Below are 22,827 nucleotides of genomic sequence, written 5' to 3' on the forward strand. Positions count from 1 at the left end.
AATATCATCCATACAGATTCATAATAGAAGTGTACCTTCTAGAAAAGTTGATCTGTAATCTACAGATTCGCTTGAAACCATTTCTGTCGTTGGACTTACACTCCTCGCGCTCACCAGCCTGTCCAGGTGAGGAGTGTGCACCCTGCCATCGTAGCGCACTAGGTCGCTTCCCAGATCTGAAGGGGAAGGAGAAAAAGACAGTATGAGAAAACCCTTGTGTTTATTGTGTGCCAACATTCATTTAGGTATTTATTTCAGTTTAGATGTTCTGCTCTGCTGGGAAGAGGGTTGGGCTGTTGCTGAAGCAGACATGTGCAAGACCTGAACTTGCGCTATTTGTACAGCACAAGATTTGCTGTGACTTGTGTTAAAGCCCCACTCTTGGCTACACTGGAAGATCCAAATGAGCTTTGAAGCCTCTGGGGCCAGCTTCATGATCTGACCGTGATATTGTATCAGAACAAGACCTGGTTGTGTATTAGCTCCCCTCCTCCTCCCCCCTTGCGTAGTGCAGCAGTTCCCACTCGAAGGAAACCCAGACATGGGGGCCAGAGGGGAGGCACCCTGATCCGGGTGGACAGAAGACCAGCCACTGCAGCGCTCTGTGTCTTGCACAAACTAGGCACAGCCTAGAGGACTACAAGGCAACTGGATGAAGCTGAAGTACTTGTGATTCCACACATGTCATTGACTCATTCCCTCTTCCAAGGCTGACTGGGGAAGAGGAGTTACTAAGTTTTCTACATAGCTCAGAGTTCCTCCGAAATCCTTCCCCTTTAGGCATAGTGTGGCCCTTCACCCAGCTCAGGCAAGAGCCAAGGGCCAAAACTCAACTAAACATTGCACTTGATTGTGAAACCTCTGCTGACAGGTTACAACAGGACATTGAACAGCGGTTAAGGAAAGCATAAATTGATGTCAGTTTTTAAAATCTAAGATATAATAACAGAATTATTTGATGAAGTCGACAATGATAGACCTTTAATTTGTTTCTTCTTCCTTCTCCAGAGGAAAAACACCAATAAGATAAAAATTAAAACTGATGTTGAAACAACTCCAGCAATTAGTCCCGTGAAATTCTGATCTTGCCGGATCAGCACTTTTCCAATAACTGTTGACAAAACTTCTTGCTTCCACTGAAAAAAACACAGAAAAAATAGTGTGATGATTTCAAAAGACAAGCAAGAAGTAGAATATTAGTGCTAAAGTATAAGCTGATATGTCCCATATGTATTAAATCTTGATTTTGTAATGCTGTACTGTGATAAGACACTGGGAGTAGAGACATTGTTATATTGGTGTTCGTGAAAGCAGATGTACATTTTTATGTTTCATTACATGCCTTCAAGAGCTCTGCTAGTGACACAGCTATGTACGTGCTACACCATGCACACAGCACACACTCACACATGCACTCTGGAAAACAGGGTCCCACTGCTACCAGATGTTAATTTAAAATACTAAATTCATACTTTTGCTGAAATGGTGCACAGAAATGTATGGGCTTATGGTTATATGGGCTGAAATCGATGTTAAAAAATTGCCCAAATGTCTTTAATATGCGTCCTTCTGGCATAAATATGCTGTAACATCAAACTCCCTCTCTGTTGACAGCATGCCTGCATTTCAGTTCCCAAGGTCACGTGAGCCTGTCCCTTGCCAGCTTCTTGCTTGTCAACAGTTTAAAGAAACAAAACCAAACAAACAAACAACCCCCAAAACCAACACCCAAACAAACACCAAGCAGCTACCAGGGAAAAACCGTTTTAGGTCACACGGTACTAGCTCTGTTAGTCAGAATGCACTTGGCCATCTTTTCTCTTCCTCCTGTGGAATTCGTTCCTCTGGGTACTGTAATGATGGATTTGCCCGTCAAAAGAGCAAATTTTCTTCTTCGCTGGGCAGACTGCAGTTTCTGAGGCTCCTTGCCAGTAAACAAGCAGAAACCTTATTTAACCCCTTTATGTTGTGTTCTTTTCTACATATGAAATACGTCACGCATATCTGTTTCTTAGAGGTTAAGGAAATATCATTTAGCAGAACTGACTGAATATAGTGCCAGTCCTGGTTGTATACAAAAAATACAAACAGTACAGAATGCAACATGTGCACAAATATTATATGAAACTAGGCATTTACAGGTCCGGGAAACAGATACACTAAAAGGAGAGCTGCATCTAATTTTATAGGTTGCCTGACTCACCTAAGAAATTTAATCTGTACTTTTCAAAAGAAATTAATTTTAAAATAGATTGATATTTACTGAATTAATAAATCAAATTAGTTATTACTATTTACTTAGATTGCAGTAGCACATAGGACTACCATTTACAGACCAGGATCCTATTGAGATGAATGTCATAAAGACATAGAAAAAAATAGGTGTTCCCTGCTCCAAAGAGCTTACATAGACTTTGATCTTAATCACACTTACATGACTGCCAAAGTCTCCACTGTTTTCAGTGAATCGAGTACATGACAAGCAGATTTCAGAGTTTAAAAGTAATCCCATTCCACTGTGATTTTCCTTTTTTTATATTTACAAAACCCCCATGAAGATACTGAAAGATTTGTGTCTTATTCTATGAGTCAGTAGGTCAAAAGTGTCTACAATTTAAATTCGCAGTAGTACTCGGAATGACTCTAGTGAAACCACCTTTAGAACAACAGTGGAACTCAAACATTTATTCTAAGTGTCTGCATCTTACAAGAAGAACTGAAAGGAAATTACAAAAAGCAGACCAAAAAATCTTTCAGAAAGGATCTGATCCTCTTGACTGCAGCAGAATTTTTTGCTGAAATAAGGGCTTGTGAACTCCAGATTAAACCTACTCCATTATACCTTCCCGTTCCTCCCCGTATGTTTCCTTTGTGTTTGGATTAATAACCATGATTTTATTTCTGTGCTTAGTTTACGTCCTACTTTGTGCCTAAGGCTCCAGAAAGTCTCTGCACAAACAGGTAACAACAACAATGATGATAATTATTTTTTATAAATTTCCATCTCAAACAGAGATAGGGATATCTCTGTAAACACAGGCTTAGGCTTAAATTTAAAGTTCATAGGTTCAATAGCGACCTTGTGAATGATAATAAAAACGGCATTAATATCTCATGTGTGGTGTAGCTGCCTCACCTCTATGTTCAGCTCACTATTGGATTTCAGGAGATCGCTGGGAACCGTACACAGAATTGATTCTGACTGCAGGAGGAGGTTTTCGCAGCTTTTATTTCCAACTTTTAGCACTTCTCCTTTAACAGCTTCTGAATCAATGTAATTTCCCTTGGAAAAGAAAAATCAATTTCACATTACATAACCATCTCATAAAAGTTAGGGAGAAATCCTTTTATTACCTTGGAAAATGTTTTTAATGGAAAAACAATTGTGAAATAAAAGACTAATGCAAATTTACATTGCCCTGTCAATATGCATGTATCAGGTTTTTTTCATGTAAACAGGAGTTTGACAGACAGGCCAGAGGGTGATGATAAAGTTTACAGATAAGATCTGCTGTCACTAATACTCATACAGCCCATGCAGACTTCTAAAAATGTAAAAGTCTGAGGGATAAAACCTATTGGTCCTGTTTAGATTTTTGCACAAGAAAGGATGCATTATGTGATGCTGTTTATATAAAACTGGCATTATATTATGTTTAAACTAAAGGCATCTCAAACATTTTGTTTTGCAAGTGGTTAGGGCAGCAGGAGCGAAGTTTTCAAAAAGAGCTATTTAATTATAATCATAAAAAAGCAAAAATCTGTTAAAATCAGGTTCCACAGACCAAAAAGGAACAAACCCTGGTAAAGATGACAGCATGAAAAGTGCACTCCCTACTCAGAAAACCTGCTTTCACCTCCCAGACATGGAGGAAATATTACTCCCTCTGCTGTTGTGATAGTAGCGTCCAAAGGCCAAGTTCATGATCTTTTGGGCTCAGGAGTGCATCAGTATTTAAGAAGCTGCCCTACCCTGTGTACAGCCCAGCTTAAGATGAAAGGACAAGCACACTAAGCAGGATTAAGAAGGGAGAAGGGAGGATGGGGAGTAACACTAATAAAGGCTATTTATGCAGGCTGATCTGGGAGCTCTTCACGAGAAGGGACGAAGGCATCGTGGCTGACACTGCTGCAAGGCCTCGTACACTGGAAATAAAAGTAGAACCCCATTCTGAGGGGCAAAATATCTTACTCTGGCATATGTTTTAGGTCTGCTGCAGAATCAGACAGAACCCTGGGAAGATTTAAAGAAACATAGAGGAGAGCCAGTTTAATGTCCTATTTTGACTGGTAAAGCCACACCTCAGGTAAATGCTTTTTAATTTTTGGCCAAAGCAGTCCATTTTGCACTCTATCTTCTGTCTACTTGGAGCCATTCTGTTTGCTGGACCAGGAAGCATGTGACTGACTGTTTATGGTTTATTACTATGGAGGCTTGCTGCATATTGTGAGCTATTCAGGTTCAAATCTTTCCTTTGAACGATGTACCTCAAAAGACTTGAATTCGAGTTTTCCACCTTCAGGATAAATATATTATCCTGGAGAGCATGGGTGAGTGGCCTCTTTTCCTTCTACACTGAATCTTAAGATTTTTTAAAAACGATTTCTAAAATTTTTTTTTCCACCAAAACTGATACTTATCCTAAAGGGGGAAAAAAAATCATACTGATGTTTCCTAAGTTGGTCCTTTGCCAGTTATAATGAAGATAGTAACTTTTACTTACTACCATTACCATTATGTTACCATTCATATAATGCAGTTTCAAATATATTCACTATAGTATCTCAATGTATTAAGAGTTTCAAAACTCAGCAGTGGTTTTGCTCTTCTCAGGACCACCAAAATTTGACTACCATTTTAAGAAGAGGAAGAAACCGGCTCCTGTGAGAACGGGGAAGCTATTTCCTATTTTAAAATGCGTATTACTCGCTTCTTGCTGAGCAATGCCCTTGCACACAAGCTGGAGAAGCTCGTTACTGGGCTGAGCAGCTGTTGCAAACCAATCTGATAGATCAACTACCTAAAAAATTTAGAGAGATGGGAATAATCTGGGGTAAATTCTAGAAGCAGTAGAAGGACCACAAAGCCAGGCATGGAAATTTTGAGATTGGTGTCAGAAGAATTCTTGAGGTTCTTAAGCAGACGAGGTGGACTTGGGAAGAATGAGGAGTTACTGCGGCTGCACAGCTTCCACTGCAGCTTGCTCAGAAATCCCAGTTTCCATATTGCATTCTCTTGGATCAGATACTGAAAGCAACATAATTTTATGTGCAACGTGGAAGATGGAAAAGAGAGTGACCTACAAAGAGATAAGAAGAGTTCCTTAAGATTGTCTTATAAAGAATGTGTGGTCCTCTTCAGCAGACTCAGGTCTTTGGTTGTCCCCCAACAGTGAAATACCAGAATGTTTCCTGGCCCTAGAGCTTCCCGTGTTGGCGGGAGACAGGAGCCCTTCTGCAGAGGTGTCTTCATGGTGCTGAAGCAGAGAAGTGCCTGAAGGCACTCTGCCATGACCCCTCTGACTGGGGTACGGTGGGCACTGAGAGACTCTGAAGAGCCATGTACTTGGCAGAGGCAGACAGCGATGATGTGGGACCTTGAGAAGCTTGGTAGTGTGGAAGACAAAAGAGCTGGCACTGAAGACAAGAAGGGCTGGCATTCATGGCACACAGTGCCCTGACTGTTTTAGACAGAAGACTTAATGCTTTCTTGTGTGTAACATTTTCTTACAAAAACATCTTATGGTCAACAGGGGAAACCAAACAGAATCTTTCAACTGGTACCCACTGTTATTTGATGGAAGCCAAATATGTCGCACTAGATTAGTTTGATTGAAAAACTCGTGGTAAAAGCTCCCTCCACCCCTCTGAAACTCATTAAGAAAAAGATAAAAGAACTTTGGTTTGGTAGAACAGACTGTTCACTGAAGCAAGCTGCCATTTAATTTCATGCTGAGCTTGCTTAATTACTGCACAAAATATGACCATGAGGGATGTAAACTTGTGTATTTTTGAATGCGGGTACAGGGCAAGGGAAAAGTTTTGCCAATATGGCTTGTAATGATCTTTTGGCTCCCAACTATAATTTCTGAAAGTTGCCTCGCTGTTTTGACAGAAGCATCCCAGTATAACTAATTCTATTTAGTGGAATATGTTAAATTGGTGCTTGTTCATGCTTTGTTCTAGGAGACCAGCTTTCTCTAATGTTATTCTCCAGTCGGTTGCCAGGAAATAACCAGGGCATTAGGCTTAGGTAGACAGCATCTGCCGTGGGTGCCGTGACTACAGGTGACATCAATACTAAAAAGTTGTGACTTTGGTCAGTTGTCAGTGGGACAGCTCTGAGCTAGCCTTTCTTATCTGAATGTCTTCTTCCCACCAGGAAGGCTTCTCCTTCAGGGAGAATAAAAAGTTCAGGAGTAAAAGAAAGAAGAGAGTTAAAAAAACCAACTATTTTTTTAACCCTCAGCCTCTGGAAAGATTATGGAGCAAGTCCTTATGGAAGCACTTCCAGGCAGAGGAAGGATAAGAATGTGGGAAGAGCCAGCACAGGTTTCCTTTGCGCACAGGGTGCACTTTGCCTGAGCAGCCTGATTGCCTTCTATGCAGAGATAACTGGCTCCGTAGATGAAGGGAGAGCACCGGACAGTGTTCACCTTGATTTCAGCACAGTTTGCAACACAGTCCCTCCTAGCAATGAAAACAAATTGAGATTATAAGGACAGGATGGATGGACTACAAGGCAAATGAAAAACTGATGGTCCATCAGCTCAAAGCTTAGGAGTCTAACAAGTGGCATTTGTCAGTGGCTGATACTGGGATAAATACTGGTTTATTGACAACCTGGACAAAGGGACAGGATGCACTGTCCTTGCCCTTTCAGATGACATCAAATTTAAGAAAATGACTGAAACACTGGACCACAAGGTGAAATGAGGCAGCAGCGTGCCATTGTAGTGATGAAGGCTCAGCACATACTTCAACAGCAGCAGCAAAACCAGTACCTTGGAGGTGGATGGTTCTCCTCTGCTCAGCACTTGAAAGGCCACACCTGGGCAATTTGCCGTGTTTTGAACCCCACAGAACAAGAGACATACCGGCAAACTGGATGAAGCCATAGGCAACCTGACCTAATTTTTAACTTAGCCCTGTTTTGAGCAAGGGCTCAAAAGACTACAAAGACCTCTAGAGGTTCCTTCCAATCTAAGTTATTCTATGATTCTTCTCAAATTAGTCTTCTTTCCAATCGGTTGATATGCATGACCTGGAAAATACTGGAAAACACTGCTATCACTGCACTGAGGCACTGAGCCATGCAGCAGATATATATTCCCAGCTCGCCGCTGACGTGCACACAACTCTTTCTAGTGTTCCTCTGCAACTGAACAAGAGAATTGCTCTGCACTGAGGAAAAGTATGTCTTGTATGGCCAAGAGTTCCAAGTAGAAAAACAAAACAAAAAAAATAAAAATCAGAGATTGATTATTCTTTGGAATCTGCCCAAAACACTTCGTGGAAACAGATCAATATTCAGAGTTTGACTGCAACTCAGCATGGCTGACAGAACCTCTGAACCCTCTGATTTCCTGCAGCTCAGAAGCTCGCCCAACTGGACCATCTTGGAGTCAAAGACCTCAGGGCTTCAAGATTTCATGATTGTCATAAGGGAAAAGAGTTCTGGCTTACAGAACTACGGACAAGCTACACAAAGAGATGACCCCAGTATTAGGACTGATTCTCTTCCATAAAGCACTTTTTATAGATTGTATTCTATATAAATTATAGCTATTCTATATAAATTACACATACATAATACTAAATTTTCATAAATATTCATTGCAAATTAGGAATACCTGTATTTATACTGTTTCTGCTTGATACTTAAAAAAGCACTAGATTTTAAGAAATCAGACTCTTGCTTTCTCCACAGCACTGTAGTAGATAGCAGCCTGTGCTTGCAAGGGCCCTGAATTCCTAACAGATGTTCCTCACTGCTGTGTAGGCTATTCTCAGTGCTTTTTTAAGAGGTGCTCAGCATTGACTTTGCATTTTTCACGAATCCATAAATATTTAGGCTACAGTGGTGACTGATCCTCATGAGTGACTTCTGTGCACAGGCCAGAGTTTCCCTCAGCTCTAGAGATCTATAGCTGCTAGGCCACTTTCTAAAGAGAACTCCACATCTTTCATGAGGAAGGACACAAACCCATGTAACAGTCCATGAGCCAGGACTTGCATGCAGACCACCCACTTCATGTTCTGAGCTGCTGGCCACATTTGATCCTGAACTGGTGACACAGCATATCGCACTCAGAAGCTGACACAGCATGGTCCTCCCATGAGGATAAGGAAAACCCCTCTCCCACCCCACCTGATGCCAACAACCACCCTGGTATGCATTTTTGTTTTCAAATCTGCATCCTTTAAGTGGCGACAGCTGGGGGCTTGGGTGCACGCAGTACTGAACACACTGCTCTCTCTGCCCTTGCTTCCTTGGGGCTTCCTTCATTTCATCAAAACGTCTGTTATACACTATGCTGCTGCGTGCTTGCAAATAATTGAAAAACTTACTTCAGCATTTCTTACCTTGATTTCCAGAACGTTTTGGTTGCCTCTTGAGATGAGCACTGGCTTTTCAAAATGCTTAAATACAGGATTATTTACATAATCAAAATCAAAGAACAAAGAGCTGACACCATCAAAAATAAAGAACACTTTGGTTACAAAGGGTGGTTGGAGGTTGAAGGCTTTCAGTGAAGGAGTTGTACAGCAGATTATCTCTGAACTAGAGCGGTGGCTACATGCCTGTAAGAAAGAAACAAAGGCAACTGCAGTAAGTACGTGCATAGGAAGTCACTGATGAATGTAACTGTTCTTTAACAATACACATATATTGAAAAAATAAACACCAGAGGTCTTGCTCTTCTTTAACCAAAGCAAAATTCTGATCAGTACTACACAGCGTTTATTTAGAGCTGGGAGAAAAGTACAAAAACTTCATGTCAATGCTGTTTGCACTCTTGTTGAGGAAATGTTCAAGTAAACAAGCTTCCTGGCCTGATTGTTCACAGCACTTTTAAAGTAAATATTTTGCAGATAATTAATGGAAAATGATTTCCAAAGCCAAGGACCATCAGGAGGCTGGCCTGATGTACTGAGCAGCCGTAATTCAGCTTACCCAGCCTATGTCAGTGTGACGGCCACATGGATTTCTCTTCCTTTTCTGCTACCAAAGCAATAGCAAGGGCCCAGAGAAGGTAAAAACAAGGCCAATGAATCTGACTGAAATAGCAGAAAACAGAAATAAAGCATTGTTTACCCACAGTGTAGCTAAGTTTCTGTATTTCCAGAGAGGCACTACGGAGTCTGTGAGAAACTGCTTTAAAGCCAAAGCCACCGTGGCATTCTGAGTCACAAAAGCTCAGAAAGTGTTATCTTCTGTCTAAAAGTGTATGTGTAAGGCCCCAGATGTGCAGCATTTGGTGCTTAGGTACACAGGTGTCATGCACGTCCCTCCTGGGAGTGCTGACCATAGGATGTGCTTCACACTGCATCTTGGACCAGCAGGAGGGAGATATTTGCCCTGCAGTGCAGTGCACGAGCTGCCTGACAACAGGCATGAAACCATGCTTACCCCTCACTTTGCTGTTATTCCTTGTGAGGGCCTGCTCTGGAGGTCCTTCCTGGGGGGAAGCTGCTGGTGCACCCACACTCCAGGAGACCTGCCAAAGCATGCACTGTGCCATGGGAGTGTGATCCAGTGTGAGATGTCTGGCCAGGGTCCTTCCCTCTATCCCATACCACCTTGATCAGACTCATGAGACATACAAGTTGGACCCTGGGTCAGGGTCTCTCTCATGGTCACTCTGCCATGTCCTTCCTAAAAGGACTGCTGTGTTTCAAGCAAGGACAGAGGGGGTTTGCAGGCAGCCTGATCTGAAGCTGAGTTTAGACAGTCTTCATGCAGTCAGGATTCATCCAGCCTGCATCCAGACACCTGCACTGGAGTTATGTCTAAACTGTCTTTATAGTCAACAGAGGGAAACAGGATCACCTAGAATGGGATTCATCTGATCCATTTTAGAAAACAGCTTTAATTAGATCAACGGTGCTCTAGAAGGGTCAGCTTCTCTCTCTTGACTGTGAAGGTTTCTACATGACTAATTTGATTATAATGTCAACAGCACATCTACAAGCATCGATGGGAGGCACGGTGGGTGCCGGGCAGCATCACACAAACCGCAGAGTGGATTCTTTGTGATTGTATCATGTACTCCCTTCTCTGTGCCTCCCTTTCATGCTGCCTACTGTGGCTATGGTTGAAGGACTTCTGCCACAGAGTTGCTTCAGCTCCACAGAAGTATTTCTCTTCCAACTGTATAAACCTCCTGTAAGTAGTTCCCTGCACACTGCCTGTGTACACTCCCTGAACAGGGCCTGACAGCAGAGATTACACCTTTTTTAAAAAAACATATAAATAAGAATGGCTAACATGTGCCCCGGTAACAATGGGGTTGGGGCTTAGCTCCTAGTCATCATAAATCTGACATTTGTTTTACAAGAAATTTCCCTGGAAAAGCAACAGTGCTGTTGAATACCTTTGTGCATCTAGAGAAGGCCAAAAAATACACATTTTTCTGTTTAGTTTTTCAAATTAAGTTGGTTCTCATTATAAAATGCTGCCTGCAGGAGCTGTGAAATTAGTTTACATTTCTGTCTAATATGCTAAATTAATGCAATGTAATTTTGCAGTTTCAAATCAGTGACATAACTGTTCAAGCTATATCAGTTATATACCCCCATTAGCTTGAAAAGTGGGATGAAATTAGCTATCTACAAATCAGCACTTTTTCTTATCACCACAGCAATTCATGTTTCTATGCATAATGTTGTGAAAGCTTGAATCCGCCAAGGGAAACATTTTCAAGGCTCTGAAACCAAACACTAGAGTTTTAGAGCTCTACTACAAGGGTTACATGTCTGTGAGCTCTAAGTTCAGCACTCAGTTAAATAACTTGGTGCAGCTCTCAGTGATGCTAATGGGACTTGCATCCCTGAAACTAACAGCCCGTTTAGATTCCTAGCACAAATGCAGAAATATTTGTGCATCCCCCTTGACAAGAAGGTAATCTGTGGGACGCAAGACAAGGCAGATTTTCGCTTCATTTGCTTACAGTATTAGACTATTCTTCCTCTTTTGAATACCTTGTTATACACCATTGACCATATCTCAGGCTTTGCTATATCACATGGATCTAGAAATTCATTTGAATCAGTATGGTAATAAGATGCAACATTAGTATAATGGATGATCAAGCCATACTTTTCCATGAAATATGAATATTCGTAAAGGTATCTATCATATTGTGTAGATTCTAAAAAGGGATTACTAATACATATATAATTATGAAACCAAATATGTCAGGTCATCATTATGTTTATTTGATTAATGTAAATTCATTAGACTTTTTATCTACTGTAGAGTAGTGATATCCCTTAAATGAATAACAGTGGTATTCATAACTTTGTTTGTGGCTATCTATTAGAATCAGATACTTTACTTTATCAGGCTGGTCTCTGAAGCAGCAGCTTTCAAAAAATGGTAAAAATCTAATAATGCTCTTTGGAGGAGATGCAATGTGACTGATTGGTAAGGTCACAAAAAATCTTATTTGCAATGCCCTTATTGGTACATGATTTGACATGACATTTTTCCCTTGAAATTGGTTTTAACAATTGAAGAATATGATGGTTTAGTTTTCAAGAAATATTGGATTGAGGCTCTAGAAGGAAAAAACCCTAATTCAATAAATTGCCTTCTCAATTAAGATACTGCCTATCACCCAGCACCTTTAACTTTTATTTAATTAGGCTTTAAAATACATTCACTTTAAAAGCTAGGCCTACATTCTTCTTGTGACTATAATCTACATCTGAAGACAATAAGGAAGAAAAGATGTAAAAATTATGGAGCATTTCGCAAGCGTAAAGTAAATACTGTTCCCCAAAGGGAATAATAATCCATTGCACGATGAACATGACTCATCACTTAAAGGTATGTATTCTTGTTTCATTTGTAAAATATGACCCTTGAGGCAATTAATTCAAGCCTGACCTACAGAATCTCAACTTCACTGCCCAATTCATTTTTTTTTTTCAGCTGATAGAAAAACAGCAGAAGTATGAGGAAGGATCTCTGAGCTCCAGAGGTCTCCCAGCAGCTGACCCAGGTAAGAGAGGGGCAGCTGGATGTGTATTACAGGATCTGTAGCAGTCAGAAGGGAGAAAAGGGCCAATTTGTCCTTTCATAAAAAGTAAACTTTTGGACTGCCAGTGAGGAATGAAAGATGAATGAGGTTAAAGACAGACCAGGAGATTCTTCAACCATCTTTGCCAAAGGATGATTTCTCAATAGAAAGAGATGAGAATCCATGTCCATCTTAAGAAAAGCCCATTCAGACGGCTTTTTATGTGCAAGTGTAAGACCGAGCGGTGACACTCAAGCAGGGTATCTTGGAAGATTTTTCAGAGAATTCATTGGGTTTTGCTGCCATTTCAGGTAGTGCAATGAAGAGCCCTAATGCTTTGGTAGCATTTTTATTCTAGTTGTCTTCTTGGATGAAGGCCAGGGAGATAATATTTCTAGTCTATCGGACCACTGGACCAGAAGGTAGAGTAAAACTTCTCTTGCTCCTGGGTCTGAGAGCCAGCCCTTCACATGACACGACCAATATTGACTGGGAGTCTAAATTCCACCCTGGGCTTGGGATGGTCAATGTACCTGCTAGCACCACATCCGCAGAACCCTGCTGATTTCACAATGATCTAGACCTTTTCCCTGACACCATCTGCTGCACTCTTTCCCTGGCAGAAGACGTGCCTGAGATGCAGATTTGGCACAGAAACAAGAGCCAATGGTTCCCCTTCATAAGGGAAACTCTTTGCTGGGCTTCTGTGGCAGCCTTATGCCACAGAGTCAACACAGATAAAGGATCCAACCCTGAGTGTCTTCGGATAGGTAGTCAGGAATACCTTCAATAATCATATGCTTACCATCCACAGTTCCCAGGATTATCATTATTGAATAAACCTAAGGTATTCTAAGGTGAATTCTAGGTATTTTGATGAGTATTATGAGTATGGATTGTTCATGGACTTGTAAACATTGAAGGAACTGTAGGATATTTTAAAGTTCTCCTGTAATACAGCAGGAAATGGCATCTAGCAGGGAGCAATTAAGAAATGCTAAAGACCATTCAAGAGACTCAAGAAGTGGTAATTAAAAGCCTGTGGAAAGAGATGATCGTGCATAGCTACAGGGTCTGTTGTTGAAGGTCATGCATTAAAAGGTGCTTCTCCCTAATTTTGCAACCTTGCATATTTTGGCACATTCACAATTAGAAGAGATTACGCAGTGGGAATATATATCTCCACATGAGTTATTGGATGGAATATTAAAAATGCTACAGCAAAGGATCTCCAAATGACCACTTGTTCACTACTGGGGAATCAATGCAAAGTACAGGCTTTCAAAGAGAAAATACTGGCCTCAAGTGCTTCAGAAGCAGAACCATGACTAGCACGACTTATGGCAGAGGCTAGAAGACACTTATTTTGTAATCAAGCTCCTGATCACACACCATTCCAAATTGTGTGAATCTTTTTTACAGGCACAATGCAAAGTGAAAGGAAGGAATGAGCTTCTTCCCTCCTTGTGCGTGTCTACAGGAACTGGATGTGTGAGCAGAAGTGAGAGTGTTTGTGTATCCTCATGCATTATCTAGAGCTGTCAGGAATTTATTCAGCACTGCCTAAATTCCTATTTTTTGTTCCTAGTCAGAGCAAATGGTCAAAAGAACTCATGAAATAGAAATTAAAAAGAAACACATTGCAAGTGTTGAAACATATGGTTCAATAGCTCTAAAACATTTTTTCACTTGTTGAAATACCAAATTTGAAGAAGGCAAAATGTATTATTTTTACAGTGTTAACATAGTATGTAATATAAACACAACTAGTGTGAACAGAGTACTGAATGATTTTAAGGAAATTTAAATAAATATGAAATGAAAATGACAAAGTTGAAGCAAGGAATTTTTGCCTTATAGAATAAAACGTTTCAGAAATACTGAACTTCAAACATAAAAGCTGAAAAGCTCAACTTAAATTTTTCTTCTACAGGGCACTGGCATATTGCCCCCAAAACTTTTCAGTCCCAGAGAAAGTGCATTTCTTACAGGGAGTTGTTCCACAAAAACTCTTACCAGTTGTACCACTCATCCCTTTCATCAGGATGGAAAGAAACAGGCAAAGAAGAGCAGACATCCCAGGGCACATCTGCTGGCTCTGCTCCCTGAGGCTTTGGGATGCAGAGCATCCCTGACAACTCCTGCTGCTTACAAAAGCGACCCTCCACTCACACTGCAACTCCACCAGGGCTCTAGGCCACCGTTAAGCCTGATGGAGTGAATTAAGGGTCTGAGGAAAGACAGCTGACAGGAAAAGGTGAGACCTTCTTTTAAACTGGGCACCACCAGTTTTAGGCAAATGGGAGAGGGTATGTGAGGTGGTTGAAAGAATGAGCAGAGCTCTAGGAAACACCACTTATCAGGAGAATTCAGAGTGGTTTGGTTTAACTGGAAAAGAGAAAGGTTGAATCATAATGTACTGCAAATATATAAAATTAGCAGGAGAGACTGGTAATCTGTTGTTTGTGTCCACTGAGGGTTAAAGAAGAAGATAGCTAATTAGCAGCTAGGATTTGTCGGTTAATTATTAGGAAGAAGTCTTTCCAAACCACTAGGTAAGCAGGTAAAGCAGCTCTTTCCAAAGCTTGTTTAAGCAAGGTTGTGAAATTTCTTTCACAAGGAGCTTTAATAACACCCTAGACAAATATCTGTCAGGCAGCGGTCTGCATACATTTGTCCTGCCGTAGGGAAGTGGGCCAGGCTAGGTCTTTGTGGTCCCTCCCAGCTGTACTTTCCTTTGATGCTTTGGGATGTGTTTCAGTGCTGGCTTTGGTTTTCTCAAGAGCCAGAGTTTCTGAATGCTGACAAAAGCAGCTTCTTGGAGGAGGCTAGTGAGAGAAATCTGAAAAGAAAAAGGGCTTAAGTAACAACAACAAGAAGACTCAGCTCTCCTCTAAGAAGCAAGATAGATAACCTCAGCTACAGGGCTTCTTGATCATTTTGGTTTGTATTCTCCTGTTTGTCTGGGTTTAGTCTATTCAGGACCACAAACTGTTTTCTCCTTTATAATGGGATAGCTGGTCATTGCAGTGCTCTGGAACCCTGCTGGAAATAGTTCCTCATCGTAGTTTATTTTTGTAAGGACCGGATGAAATTTTTGCCGTATCATTTATGCATAGGGCCCAGCATCTCCACCACAGGACGGGGCAGGCTGCAGCCTTAGGCATCCTCTCCCAGCAATTTCCTCAGTTACACAGTGCAGTCTTGTTTTGCCACTTATAAATCTTCTCCTTCTCCCTGAGAACTAATATCCTTCCTTGAGAAATAAGCTTGAGGTAAAGACTAATGGCAGAACAAATGGCAAGCAGAGATGGGCTGCCACAGAGACAGGGAAAGCCACCGAGTGCCAGAAGCCTTCAATTATAATAGAGCAAAATATATTGCTTGGGCAGTGTCAAAGTATAAAACACTCCAGATTATAATCTGTTTGAGGTTATATTCCACACTTTGTGTGGGGACAATGAACTTGTGTACAGCTGCTTTTACACTGGGGCAGATTCCTAAGAGATCAGCAGTGGTAGGGGACAGATACCTTTATGGAAAAGGAGGGTCAAACCTGCCTCTCCTTGTGTGTTGGCAAATGTAATGCACACTGCAAGGTATAAGAAAAAAAAGGGAGACAATTCTGATTGTCTGTGTCCATGCCCTTTTTTCAAAAGCAGGTTAAATGCAGGGTGGCAGCAAACCACTGCTCAAAGGAAAGGCTGCTCCCCAATATCTGGGGGAGAGAGTAAACTCTACAGTGTTCGTTGCCTGGAGTTGCCAGTCACTTCTGGAGAGTGGATTTAGTTCTTTAAAACTTCAGATCCTTTCAAATCTATTCAAATTCTGACGAAGTCCCAAATATTTGACAAGCGAGGTCTGAGGAGAAGCAGTATCGCATATTTTCACAGGGGAGCTGAGAAAGCAAGTGAATGATCTTTACTTCTCGTATGCACACAAAGCAAAATCTAAAGAGCTGATTTCTTTACTCAAAACCTAATAAATTTTCAGTTTGGTTGATTTCACCGAAATGTTTTGCTTTCTGACTCATGGGTAAAGTGTCTTTTTGATAACATTGAACACTGTTTCATTGCAGGGGCACTGATTTTCAGATTAAAATCTGAACCCATTAATTTACAAGCCACGATTACATCCAGCTGAAATTCAGGTCCTAACACTCATAATATTATACAAATTAGGATCATGAAGAATATTATGACCTTGAAGCTATAAAAGACTGCAAATTTGCACACATACTGTTTAAAATGCTTTGAGCAAACCTAGATCTAATACTTGAAATTCAATACAGGAAATAGTGTATGATGATCATTAGAAATAAGCTGAGAATATGAACAGTAACGTAGCATGTCATAAAGAGTGTAGGTCAATTTAACTTCAGTTAGGCTAAATAGACCTTACAGGATAAGAAAACGTTGGAAGTGCAAGACAAATGTGCAGGCAAAAGCTGGCAGGAAACAGTTCCAGTACAACTAGCCAATAAACGTCATCTTTGCCTTATAAAAATTAAAGAACATCACATGGTCATATCTGAGTACCTTGTTTAGATTTAGATATGTGTATTATCAACTCAGGTCACAAAAGAAGGCTCAGATCCCTGACTGACCTGTTCGTGCACAGGTACCCAACTGTAAATGTCCAAACCTCTCTTAAAACTTAGTTGCTGAACTTTGATAAATTAGGAAAGATTGGCCCCAACAGGTAATTTGGCAATCAGAAATTCTTCAGAAAAATAATTTTGATTTTACGTGTTTTTCCTCTTTCTTTGATGTCTGTTCTATTTTCCAGTTATATCCAGTCACCATTTGAATATACTTCCTAGCTATCACAGTAGCACTCGCTATGTAATCTATACCTGTACGGCATTGTTCTCTGTTTATTCACTGAATTTGCATTGTTAAACTACAATATAAAAATCTTGTTAGCAGACACTGTAAAAGCCTTAGTTCTTTGGAAGAGGTTTCTTAGAAACTGTTGATCTACCCCCAGCTTAATTTCGCATTTGTTGTTGAGTTTTGCCTGCGCAGTGGAAACAGTCTGTACGGAAAACACCAAAATGTCAGTGGAAGCCATGGAAGTTTCAAGGTATTTTGACTGAAAATTCTGTGCCATTCACCACATGAAGATGACAAGGTAACAGATTGTCTTCTCCAAGATTGACTCACCACAGAGAAGTTCATTCCCAGTTTAGGTACAGTAATCACCATCTGAGGAAAGCACACTGAGTTCAAGTTGATTCCCTGAGCTGTGATTGTACTTCCACCACTAGGAAAAAGAAAAAAAAAAAGAGAAAAAAAACAGAAGATGGGTCGGATAATGATACATCTGCTACGATAATCTTAATTACAAATTATATTTTAGAGTAAATGACAACATAAAACCAGAATTAGAGATATACAGGGTGAATGCAAATACACAGCTGAGCAGTGAGATTATTTTTCTGAGAAACAAATTTTACGCTTGCTGTAGCAACTAATCAAATACAAGAAAAGAAAAATAAATTTTAAAATTGTGGTATGCCAGAATATAAACCAAATGTGTACATTTTAAAGGAGGGTGTATACTTGTACTTAGCATTTGCCAACTTACTTAACTTATTGGTTTCAGTGGTGCTGAAAAAGGTGTCTTTTTTACTGCTGACATTTTTTTGGCAAAGGCAGGTGGCTTGGATTAGAGCTACTGAGACCATAAATATATCACTTAAAAACACACACATAATACCATACATATATATTCATAATATTTATGTAGCACTGGATTTAGACTATTTTAAAATCCATTTGCTCTCCTGAGTACCTCTGACTTGTCACATTAAATGATTTTCCTCACTAATCAGTTTAATGCCCAGATGCAGTATAGGAGACGCACTTTGCTGTACAGTAGGTATCTCAGCAGGACATCACAGGTACGCTCAGCTGCAGCTGGGAGTTACATCACATAAAGAAAAGAGGCGCCCTTCCCCCTTCTCCTTCACCTCTGAAAGGAAATGATCTGCCCTTTGCAGCTGCACCATAATAGAAGCAATTGGCATGGCAGATAGAGATAAAAATGCAATTTCTTTTGATAGATTGCTGCGCAGCATAGCCATTCTTCTTTCATTCATTACTTTTCTTATTTCTGTAAGAAACTTTTACTCACCCAAGGAAAGATTTGGCTGGATGAATTTTTAAAACAACCGGGTCTTCCCTGTATGTGAAATGACCGCCTGCATCTCGAATAGCTTCGTCGATTCCTACCCTCACACGATATTCCTGGGGAATTTGTTGTGCCGGTGTGTAGCACTCCACAGTGCTTGCTGATACGCTGGAAGGACAGAAAAGGGCCTGCTTGTCAGCATTATAAAACATGTACTCAGTTTAAAACACTGTCCTTTAGTAAGCCCCAACCTCGCATAAGCTTGTAAAAAAATGCTGTAGATTCCCCCAACGGATTATCATATTGCAACAAAGCAGCATAGCATGAGGTACAGACAGAACACCCCTGCTTAGGCTCAAGATTCATCTTAATTTGGTTGACCTGCACCCTTCCTGCTGGAAGAGTGTTTCACCAGTGCCGGCAGCAGTTACATCAGCCCCTGCACCCTGCAAAGGCAGCTTCCAGTCTGGAAAACAATATTCCAAGTTTAAGGAGAAAGACTTGCTCTGCTGCAATCAAGGGGTAACATCTTTCTCTTCCAAATCCACAAAATTTACTGTGTTAGAAACCTCAAGAAAAGGTACTGGTGGGGGATGTACCGAGATGTCCATGATGTCCTGCCCTGCAGGCATACTGACTCCAGGTGCTGCTGAGGGGCAGGCAGAAGGCAAGGAGAAGGGAAGAGAAGGTGAAAATTCAGGAAGAGCTGTATGAATTCAGTACAGCAGCAGTCTCTGGGATATTCACCTTTCCCTTGTTCTCTCATGCTTGGCCCTGGAAGTCCTCCTCCTCCTCATGCTGTGAGTGGACAGCGGAGGGGTGAAGGATCCTGAAGCACATGAAGTGTGACTACAGTGAGCAGGGCCCATCAGAGGCAAGGTTAACAACTGACTGGAGAAGCAAATGAATTCTACCAACTGGTTTCAGTGATTTGGGCACAAACACATCCAGGAGTCCTCCAAGTGAGGCCATTCTCAAAGGATGTGAGAGATTGTCTCCAAATTAGACAAAAGGGGCATTTACTGACACTTCAGAAGCTTTTCAAGGAGGTGGGATTCACCGTGTGCTCTAGGGATTAGTAATTTGTTCATGTATATGTATCTGGAAGCTTTTTACCATTTTTTAAAGGCAAAAAATAAACCCTTGATGTAGCCCTCAGAACTGGGGAAAGCTTCCCGTTTAGGTAGGGAGATACCTGCACCAAGAAACTCGCTAAGATCTGTGTAGAAGTCTCCAGACAACTTGGGTGGTGAGAAAGAAGAGTGCTGGGGATGCTTCCTGTATAAGTCCCAACTATGGTTCGACACCTAGAGGTCTACCTGACCAAAGCAAATGTTTGCCTCTGAGCTGGCTGTCATCTCATGCCCACAGTACATGTCTCAAATGGATCAGATGAATCATTCCCAAAAGGTTTATTTATTTGTCCATTAGTTGACCAGCTGAGATGATGACATCAACAAATGCCACCCTAAACTATTAAGTAGCCAGAAGTGGACAGAAGTCCTGAAGATCTTGATAGTGATTAAATATCAGACTTGAATACCTAAATCCTTTTCTTGATTTAGTCAGCCTTAGCTGATATGATCAAGAGCATATAATAAATCATTTAGCAGCAAAGAATAAAACTTAGCTTTCCCGACTTTGAGTCTGACATTAACAAATAGGCTATTGCTTCTCCATGTTTTCTGCAAGTGGGACGTTTCGCCATTACAACTTTCCATAATGACTAGGAGAGACTCAAAATGTAGAGGAATTGCTGGACATGCTATTCCTGGAACACAGTGGGCCACATTCTGCCCTCGGCCACAGAGGTGACAATTCTGGAGCCACGCTGCGGTACCGGAAGACAGGACCATGCAGGATTTGCACCATGGTAGAATGGCTGCCAAATGCAGAACACTTGTCTGCCCATAGCAGAGAACCTGTGCTGGGTATTTAATGATTTATATTCAGCTGGGACCGAAGGCGTTTCCACACAGGGCATGTCAAAGATTCTTGACTGAGCTCCTAGTGGACCCAATACAGAGCCACAAGAAATTCCGGCTTACTCCTCAAAACCATTTTGTATATACCAGGAATAGTCTCAAACTGACGCTGGTTCTGGTTTGGAGGCTGTTTGCTGGTAGCAGCACAGAAATAGCTGCTCCTTTGCATGGGATACAAATTCCCACACTGGTCAGGTTTCCACCAAACAAACCTGTAGCAAATAGTAACCTGCACCCGCTGGACACTCACTGGGAGCTGCTGCATGAACAGCAGCTCTTGCTAATACAAGAGAGGGGGCTGAGTGTGCGGGAGTCAGGCTGACAAAATGATGGGAAATGGGCAGCTTCTAGTCCATTAGAAGCCGATTTGCTATTTCTCTATGCAACCTTTTAATGAGGTTAATGAAGGCATTACAGAATAAATAAAGTCTACTAGGGAACTGTCATCGCTTCTAGAAACCTTTCAGACATCCTAAACTCAGGATGCAGTCCAGAACTGAATGTGTATTGCAGTTTCAATTCTCCAATATGTATCACAAGGAGAGGAGAGCGATGCACATTTGCGTGTATTTTTTTACTCCAAGCCATTTCAGTATTAAAGGCATCACTTTTTAGTAAGTACATTACCTTTTCAAGGTGCACGGTTTCTCACCAACAAAAATCCTTCTGGATTTTCCACTGTTTAGGTATTTTCCAGCTATAGTTAGCAATGTTCCTCCAGATTTGGGGCCATAGGTGGGAGATATACTTGTTATTACAGGATTCTGTAGTGGGGTAAAAGTAAGAACAGTAGACTGATAAATTATTTTCAAAATGTGAAGAGGAAGAATCTTAGAACATTTATTAGCATTTCCATGTAGTAGTAATAATAAAGCAAACAGGAATATAGAATTACTATACTGGGTTAGACTCATGACGAGTCTCCTTCCAGTTATTACTGAAGCTAATTTTGACAACAAAGTTTTAATCATAGTGCTTACCACGTATGAAAATGTACTGAATAGTGTTTTGCCATGTCCAACAGAAACACTACTGGATATATTGGAACTTGAATTTTTTGCAGCAGGAACTGTGCATTCCAGCCTTTGGAAAACAAGGAAAAAGATGGGATTACATTTTTTTCTGACTTGATTTTTTGTATTAAAATATAATCACTTCAAACTCATAACAATGGAGGATCCATACTAAACAAATCAATCTATACGCGGTAGAGACAATTCAGAAATAACAGCTAAAAGAACTGTGGTCATCTTCTATAATACTAAATACAAACACTGTGGTGTTTACACTTGGTCAGAGAAAATAATTTTAGTATATCAAATACGTTTCAGAAAAAAAGAAGCATGCTAGAGAAAACAAATACCTCCCATTCAATGGCTGAGTTGCTTTTTGGAATTTTCCTTTAGTGCCAAATTTGGGCAGACAACAAAATTAGAAAAAAATGCATTATATACACAAATTTGTTGTATAAATTTAAGTACTACCAAGAATGAAACTTGAACTTTTGAGGCGGCATGTGTATTATATTAGATTTACACAGTCTCATATATGAGCTAGTCTCCTTAAATCATTAAGACTGTTTGGAATAGCAGCAAGAGGAGTGCTCAATACTTCTGGAGGGTGACCTTTTTTTGCTGCTGTATCTATGCATAGGGAAGCTGTGCCATTACTTGCACATTGCGAAGTAGATGATAGTCATATGCTTTGAACTGAGAGAAGATATTCATTGAACTTCCTATTTCTTCAAGACAACAACTGGAATAACCTCCATCTTAAACTTAAGCTATTATCCCACTCTCCCACATACTTATTTCTGAGAAGGAGGAGGAGAGCTGCAGCTGAGGGTCATAAGTCTCTGGATGACGAAATACCTGCATCTTCTCACGCTTCTCTCCAGCAGCTTCACAGATCGGGAAGATGGAGCTGACATAACAGCCCAGCCGGATCCTGGCCAAAGGAACCTGCCCCCTTTTCAAACCTTTGAATAGCTTTGTTCTCACCAGCTCCCACAGATGTTGAACAGCATTTCACAGACAAACCAGAAAAAGCTGCTGCACGAGCTATTGGCATGAACTAGATTTATTTGATCTCCATTTCCAACACTTTTTTCTTGGGGGGCTTACCAAACCAAGGGACTGTTTGCTGTTTGAAATTTCAGAATCGGAGATGACGCTTATAAACTGAATGCTTATATCGTAAAAAAATCCATACCACAAAAAGAACATCTGCATGAAAGGAAATTAGCATTTTAGGTTTCTTACTTGTTTTTGTTGCTGGATTTTGCTTCCAGAGTACAGATATGCCCTCCGATATGGACTACTGTATTTTTTAATTCAAATCTATTATTTCTGCTGAATCCAAAGTCCCATCCACACAGTGTCAGTTTTGTCCCACCTTCTAAGGGAGCACTGCTTGGGAGAATCTGTTAAAAAAATATTGTGTTAGTTAAATCAGGTTTT

At 40.7% G+C, this 22,827-nt stretch overlaps 1 protein-coding gene across 4 annotated transcripts in view; it reads right to left on the minus strand.

Annotated features, from left to right (window-relative positions):
• MET (MET proto-oncogene, receptor tyrosine kinase) overlaps nucleotides 1-22,827 on the minus strand; it is a 90,896-nt gene that overhangs the window by 13,704 nt on the left and 54,365 nt on the right. For all 4 annotated transcript variants that reach the window (XM_055808266.1, XM_055808265.1, XM_055808268.1 and 1 more), the window contains 9 exons: nucleotides 22,630-22,790; nucleotides 21,349-21,451; nucleotides 20,996-21,132; nucleotides 18,387-18,551; nucleotides 17,414-17,513; nucleotides 8,587-8,805; nucleotides 3,137-3,283; nucleotides 980-1,136; nucleotides 36-176 (listed from right to left, as the gene is read on the minus strand). In XM_055808266.1, coding sequence (XP_055664241.1) covers nucleotides 36-176; nucleotides 980-1,136; nucleotides 3,137-3,283; nucleotides 8,587-8,805; nucleotides 17,414-17,513; nucleotides 18,387-18,551; nucleotides 20,996-21,132; nucleotides 21,349-21,451; nucleotides 22,630-22,790 — 1,330 coding nt within the window. The remainder of the gene's footprint in view (nucleotides 1-35; nucleotides 177-979; nucleotides 1,137-3,136; nucleotides 3,284-8,586; nucleotides 8,806-17,413; nucleotides 17,514-18,386; nucleotides 18,552-20,995; nucleotides 21,133-21,348; nucleotides 21,452-22,629; nucleotides 22,791-22,827) is intronic.

The sequence above is a fragment of the Falco peregrinus genome, chromosome 6 (assembly GCF_023634155.1).
Source record: "Falco peregrinus isolate bFalPer1 chromosome 6, bFalPer1.pri, whole genome shotgun sequence".
Classification (NCBI taxonomy): Eukaryota; Metazoa; Chordata; class Aves; order Falconiformes; family Falconidae; genus Falco; species Falco peregrinus.